Source organism: Crinia signifera, chromosome 4, assembly GCF_055691185.1.
Source record: "Crinia signifera chromosome 4, ASM5569118v1, whole genome shotgun sequence".
Lineage (NCBI taxonomy): Eukaryota > Metazoa > Chordata > Amphibia > Anura > Myobatrachidae > Crinia > Crinia signifera.
The window spans coordinates 294,021,904-294,029,561 of NC_139220.1; the positions used below are offsets into that span (position 1 = coordinate 294,021,904).

At 44.8% G+C, this 7,658-nt stretch overlaps 1 protein-coding gene across 1 annotated transcript in view; it reads left to right on the forward strand.

Moving 5' to 3' along the window:
- The window catches only part of OLFM2 (olfactomedin 2), a 148,786-nt gene extending 145,791 nt beyond the window's left edge, over positions 1 to 2,995 (forward strand). The window contains 1 exon segment of the mRNA XM_083185057.1: positions 2,131 to 2,995. Within this exon segment, the coding sequence (XP_083041183.1) occupies positions 2,131 to 2,805 (675 nt within the window). The 3' untranslated portion in view covers positions 2,806 to 2,995.
- The last annotated feature ends 4,663 nt before the right edge of the window (positions 2,996 to 7,658 follow it).

The following is a 7,658-nucleotide window of genomic DNA, read 5'->3' on the forward strand; positions in this document are numbered from 1 at the left end:
GCTTCTCATTACCCCTCCCCCCCCCCTTCTTACCCCACACCGATGCCCACTTTCCTGCCCCTTAAGTGAAAGTGAATGTGTGGAGGTGGCGTCTTAGGATTTTCACAGCCACCACCTGAATTAAGTATATTAATGTCTTCTACTTAGACGTCCTTAGTAATTTGATATGCAGACCTGGTGGCACCCCCGCAGAACCGGCGTTCTAAGCAGTTCAATATACAGTAGGTAGAGCCATTCCTGTGTGTATCCCATGTAATATTCTAAGACAAACAGGAGTCTAGAATATCTTTATACAGTATGTCAGTATAAGAATGTTTTCCATACATAAAATAGGCAATGACTTCCTCATAAATTATACACCATCTACTGTATATGTTTAGGAAATGATTCGGAACTTATGGCATAGCTGCTAATTTGCAGCGACCATTAGCATTCCGCTCACCATGGAATGACTTTCCCAGGATGAGTAGGCGTGTTCAGGCTCTGAGTAGCCCAGGACTTACTTGGCGGCTGCGATGGAATCAGGCTGATCGTGGGCCGGAGCTGGCGTCACACACCCTTCCCTAAAACGCTTGGGCATGCCTCCGTATTCCCTAGGCATGCCTGCGTTTTTCTGGTACTCCCATGAAACGGCTGGTCACCCCCCCCCCCCCAAATGCTGGCTTCCTGCCAATCGCCTTCAACCGCTAAAAATCAAAACAGTAGCAGGATGTATTGCTGGACAGCGTCGCGCACGTGCCTTGCGGCCCAGACACATGTGCAGCCTATCAATAATTGGTCCGATGATTGAGTTTACTAATTATGCTGTAACTCATTCAGTATCTAAGACCATCCCTCTTTCAAGACTTGCGTTAAATGCATGAAATTCCACCATACAGTGGCACCTATGAATTTCTGTACAGATTGAAAGGGTGAGAGATCTGTAAAGTCAGTTCTACCAATATAATGGTGTCAGTAGTGGAACTTTCCACATATTCCTGGGAGCCTGTGTAGAAGATATATCTGTTACAGAGAGTCCATGGCAACTGCAATCAATGATTTATTATTGGTGGAAATCCATGCCTTAACATTTGCTTTTATATATTTGAATATATGGATAAGCAGGGGGCACTGTTGGTGGCAATTATCTGTTTTAATTACTTTCACTTGTAGCTTCCCTTTTCTTTGAGGCCCAGCATCTCCTGACCGCTCTTGTCTCCTTCCCCTACTGTCGCTAATATACTACATAGATCTGCTCATTTGCAATGCTGATTATTATTATTTTTTTTACAAAGTTCAAGTAGCTTCATATATCGAGAAATCTCATAGTTCTTAAGCAGGATCAATAAGCTCAATGTGTAGAGTGGTTGACTTGAATACAACAGATTATGGGTTCAAATCCCAGCTATGGCAGTCTATTGAAGTGTGTTTACTAAAGGGTATTGTCACTAAATAAAAATGAGCTTTAAAGTAAAGTGTATAAATGTGGTATAAAGAGGATTTGTGTCCAAATCCAATTTTTTGTAGTGTTCTATTAATTTAAATTTTAGGAAGGGACCTCATAGGGCTTTGTCTGTTTTGTTATGCCTCTTCCCCAGGGTGGTGGCACCGATTCTTTTTCTGGTACAATAGCACCCAAAAGACTAGTTGTGGCTCTGTGGATAAGGGCACATCTGTAACCATATTAAACAATGTTTAGTTCATATATTGATCAATACATTGAAGTTTGCTTCATTTGTCTTCAAATTCTTATTCTTTACAACGCGCCTATTTGGCTCCACTCGCGGGGGCCTAATAACGCACCTATTCGGCTCCACCTCAGTGTCTCCTCCCCAGGTTTTTCCAGGAGAGGAGCCTGACAGAGTCGGTAAGAATGCTCTAAATATTGCTTTCACATACAGAAAAAGTCTGTCTGATGCCACAGACAATTTTGAGGTTATTTAAGTCAACTTTGTTGAAAGTATGCTCCTAACCTTAGTGGAGATATTTCCCTCTATTATATAACCACTTTCTTGTTTGGTTGATAGTGTTGCTCCTTTGTGTAGACTTATAAAGTACCACTAATGGAATCATTTTAGGAGCACATTACTGTAACACAATATAGTTTTATTTTTCAAGTCCCCTTTTAACCGAACGCTTTGTCTCTTCTAGGTCTGGTACATGGACGGTTACCTAAAAGGTCGAAGAGTCTTGGAATATCGCAGCCTCAATGACTTTATAAAAGGGCAGAACTTCGTTCAGCACCTCCTCCCTCATCCTTGGGCCGGCACTGGACACGTGGTCTACAATGGCTCTCTGTATTATAACAAGTACCAGAGCAATATTGTAGTGAAATACCACTTCCGATCACGCAGTGTCTCTGTCCAGAGGAACCTCAACAATGCTGGCTATAACAACACCTTCCCTTACTCCTGGGGTGGTTTCTCGGACATTGACTTCATGGTGGATGAGAATGGGCTTTGGGCTGTCTACACAACCAACCAGAATGCAGGAAATATTGTTGTCAGCAAGTTGGACCCCCAGACCCTGGAGATCCTCCAGACCTGGGATACCGGCTACCCAAAACGTAGCGCTGGAGAGTCCTTTATGATATGTGGCACCCTCTATGTAACCAATTCTCATTTAGCCGGAGCCAAGATTTACTTTGCGTATTACACAAATTCTTCTACTTATGAGTACACAGATATTCCATTCCATAATCAGTATTCACACATTTCTATGTTGGACTACAACCCGCGGGAGAGAGTCCTCTACACTTGGAACAACGGTCATCAAGTTCTCTACAATGTCACTCTGTTCCATGTTATAAAGACTTCTGGAGAGTGATGCAGACTGTGTAGGACAATCATCTCACCTCCTTCTGTTTTTATTTGGTTTAATTCTTTTTACAGTCTGATAATTCCAGTTATTTCTATAAAACGCACAGAACACAAAAAGACTTTCACGTGGTTGAGTGAGCATGGTATTAAATTAACCTTTTTTTTCCAGTGGCAAATAAAGACAGTATTTGACATTGGCCAATTTTGTGAAGTAATATTTTATTTTATCATGAGTAATCTACAGTATAGATCAAGAGAAGTACGGTATATGGTTTACTAAGGTTTCAGAGAAATATCTGCTATTTGCTTTTTTATTCTTTGTATAGCACTGACAATTATACCTGGTTTGTGCATCATCCTTAGTGACCCAACATATCTTATGCTCCTGCCCATCCTAGTGAGGGCATGAGGCAAAGTATGTGTAGTGATGTTGTGCAATTGTTAACACAGGACCGTACTAGAGTGCCTGGTTCAGACATATACCGTATCCTAGTTAGCGCACATCTCCGATGTTGAGAGGACTGCGCATGCACAAGATGTGTACTGCTCATGTGCAGCCCTTCATCTGTGAGCATGCTCACAAATCCCCCAAGCCACAACATGATTGGCATACTGCAGTGTTGGGGGGGACGTGTTAGGGCAGCGGTTTCAAAAACAGGAGTGTGATGCCCCCATTTTCTGGGTTGGATGAAGTCATGTTCTGTGTGACTGCACATGGGTTTCCTGGCCTTGCAATCTGCAAGGAACTGGCCAGGATTAGGAGCCCTCAGCTTATGTAGAATGGCCAAACCAAACCGTTGGTCATGATGGTGGTCCGAGGCAGTGTCAGATGCTGCACTTGGATGGCAAATTCAGTACACGAGGTGTCTCATATAAAAACCTCCTGATACACTTGCATTTTGATGGATGTAATTGCAAAGCTACTTATGTGCGGCGGTGGAATTCCGTCCATCTCTGTATCAGGCCTAGAGTGCGGGGCTCTGTGGGTGGCCATTGCTGTTCCACGGTCCTTGCAGCTGGTTAGCTGGGTGGTTAGAATGGCTCCAAGCTGGCACCCTGCAGTTTTTTGCAGACACCTGGATCGTCCTGAGAGCAATGCGGGCAATGCTGCACATATAGGCGCTGGTTGCCATGCCCCCATTGTGACATCATCAGTTGGCACACCCATGGCCCAGTGGAGCCCTGTAACGGCACAATGTTTGTGCACCGTTTCGTCTGCACATCACTCCAACACCAAGTAACATTACATTACTCCCAGAGAATATATATTGTCTTTCCTTTTAAATCTTATTTTGTCTGCGACAAGCACATGAATGTACACATATTAGGGACAATTGATTTAGAAGCCAATTATCTTATTGGTACATTTTGGAGAATGTATCCCCTCTGAAGAGAAGCACACAAACATGGTCATGGTAGGATTAATATTTATTGCACATGTGTTTTCCTTCAGAAATTCAACAGCAGGACCAGACTGGGACCAAAAATTGGCCTTGGCATTTTGAGCACACAGGCCCACCTGCAGTAGGTGGGACCCTTGCGCTGCAAAAAGGGGGCGTGGCATGGAAAGGAGGCGTGGCATCAGAAAAAGGAGGCATTACACATTATGGAACACATCGTAATGCCCATTACAGAATATAAAACAATCTGCACCCCACAGGCTGCTCCCTGTGTATAATAACAGGACACAACAGGCTGCTCCCCCTGTATGATGACAATGCCACATACTACTCCACCTGTATAATAACAGGAAACCACAGGCTGCACCCCTGCACAATAACAGAACACCACAGGCTGCCCCCCTTGAACAATAACTGGACACCAGAGGCTGCTCCCCTGCACAATAACTGGACACCACAGGCTGCTCCCCTGCACAATAACAGAACACCACAAGCTGCTCCTCCCTGCACAATAACTGGACACCACAGCCTGTTCCCCCTGCACAATAACTGGACAACACAGGCTGCTCCCCCCTGCACAATAACAGAACACCACAGGCTTCTCCTGCACAATAACTGGACACCACAGGCTGCTCCCCCTGCGCAATAACTGGACACCACATGCTGTCCTTCCTGCACAATAACTGGACACCACAGGTGCTCCCCCTGCACAATAACAGGACTGAGGAGTCAGGACATCACAGGCTTATCTCAGAGACAGGTCCTCAGTGCAGGAGGCCAGTGGCCATTTTCCCGAAGCCGTGGCTATATCCTTAAAGCTGCGGCCAGTGCCGCTGAACAGAGGAGAGTCCCAGGCGCCGCCATCGGCAAGCGGGACACAAATTCTGCCCACGTGGCCATCGGCCCTTCTGGCATTTTCCAGAAGGCCAGATGGCCAGTCCGGCCCTGTTCAACAGAATACAGTGTTGTTAATGCTTAGGTCAGGGATGGGGAAACTTCAGCCCTCCAGCTGCTGTTGAACTACACATCCCCCAGCATGCCCTGCAACAGTTGCAGCATGGCCACATAGCAAAATTGTAACAAGGCATGCTGGGATGTATAGTTGCACAACAGCTGGAGGGCCGAAGGTTCCCCATCCCTGGCTTAGGCCCTTCTTATTTCCCTTTCACACAGAATAGAAAATGACAGGGTTAAACATTTGTACCCAGTAATTTGCTGTTCAACCTGTGTCCTTTTCTTGTGTGAAAGGTTCAACTTGGGTTGCAATCCTAGGTCTTCAACCCAGGAGAAATGCAAGAATCCAGGAATTTCGACCTGGAATCACCCTATGACAAAAAAAGAAATACTAGTTTTAATCAGCAAATTACACTTTTCTGTGTGAAAGGTGGTCAGGCTGGAACCTGCAAAAGAACTCGGCACTCAAATGCCAGGTAAAAGCAGGGATTAAGGGACAGTTCTGTCTGAAAGTGGTATGAGTGTTATAGGGACACCAGTGGTGTCACACCACGGTGCCAACAATGTGAATTCACACAACCTACTGTATACAAGTGGATCATGATTGAATAGCTTATGGTAATTTCCCCAATATTTGGATCTTTAGAATCAAGACATGTGCTGAAAGGGTCACAATACAGGCACGGGAACGTAATGGGTTCATAGGCGTGTCATCATATTGGGATGCGTTAAACATGGGCATCTCACTTTAAAGGAGACATGAGGGCGTACATTTACTAAGATGGGAGTTCAAACTGGAGATGAGGGGTAAAATTTAATAGGATGAGAGATTCAGAAAGTGAGAGATTTGGTCAGAAAACCCCTGTTTTTTTTTAAAGCGGCAATCATTTACACTGCAAAATCAAACTGGTTTTGCAGTGTTACTGATTACCGCTTTAAAAAAACTGGCATTTTCTTACCAAATCTCTCACTTTCTGAATCTCTCATCCTATTAATTTTCCCCCAAGATGTTTCCCCAATCAGATTCTATTTCTGATTTATTTAGCACCTTCTAGAAGATACTAGATAGAATCTGATTGTTTGCTATGGGCAAAATTCCATCTTCAACAGAACTCCCATCTTATTACATTTTTCCATGAGGAATGGCAGTTCCAGAGGTGAGGCTGCCGAACAGTTCAAAATTCAAATAGAGGAAAAACACAAACTGCCATTCCAAACTGACTCACTGGAAGTGGGTGTTGCTTCGTTATTTGAATTTTGAACTCTGCTGCAGCCCCGCCTCTGGAGCCGCCACTAGACATGAGTAGTATTTATAAAGTGCAAGTCTGCCCTAGGTTGGATCAAGACCCACATGGACCTGGAGCATAAAATATTCAATACCCTATACTGAGATGGGGAGGAGCTGTAACCAGTGCTGTGTGAGCGTGGCCAAATGGGTGTGCATACTGCCTCACTGTCTCCCTAAATGAATAAAAATAGAAAAATGTTATTCTTTAAAGAAAACACCCAAAATTATAAAACTTATCATCTATGGCCGGCTGGCCAGCTGGGGATGTCATCATCATGCTACCAGTTGCTCTGTGTAGGCCTGGGGCTCCATCCACCCCATTGCTAATCTGTCGCTGACTCAGTGGTGTATTTTAATGGGTGCAATGTGTGCGGTGCACTTGGGCCCCTGAATCCCAGGGGGCCCACACCGCACACACACTGCACCCATTTCTAATATGTACCTGTCCAGAGTCCCGCCATGAAGACAACAGCACTGCCGGAATCGCTGAAAAATGGACGCCGCGCCATTTTTCGGAGATCTCAGACTCTACTGCAATGGGTTCCGGGGCACTTTGGCTGTTCTGCAGCACAACAGCCACACTGGCCATATCTTCAGGAAGCTACAGTAAATGCTGCGACCGATGGTGCATCGATGGTGGAAAAATCAGATCCCCCGGCACATTTAAGCATTGCTCAGATATAAAAAATGGGCATTGCAGGGCTTGCGAATTCGAGCCATGTATGTTTGTAATGCACTTTGGACTCAGGCCCTAGTGAACACGTAGCCCCTTCGTGATAGGTGATGATATTAGAATTCATTGAGCAAAACTCTCTCCGGTACAAATGCAGAGACTTCAGCCAAATGTTTCCTGTAAGTATTTATCAATCTCACACACTAGACAAGAGACGCTTTCTCCTATTTCCATTTACAGACGTACTTAGACTCATAGGTATACTTCTATTGTATGGAATGAGCCGCGCGGCACAGGTCACGCTATGCCGACTATATTTCACAGAAGTTGAGCTTAGAGTATGAGTCAGCCATTATGGAGCGCACATCATTTTGGATTCAGTCATCCTGCGGCAGATATATTTGCTTCATATGTTGGATTGCTTCCCTGCTGCGAGACTCGCATTCAATTAAAGCCTCAGCTCATGGATTGATTCTCTCCTATATAATTTTCTAGCACAGTCCATTGTTCCTGGCCCTTTATATTTGTGATCTGTCTAAGGTCCT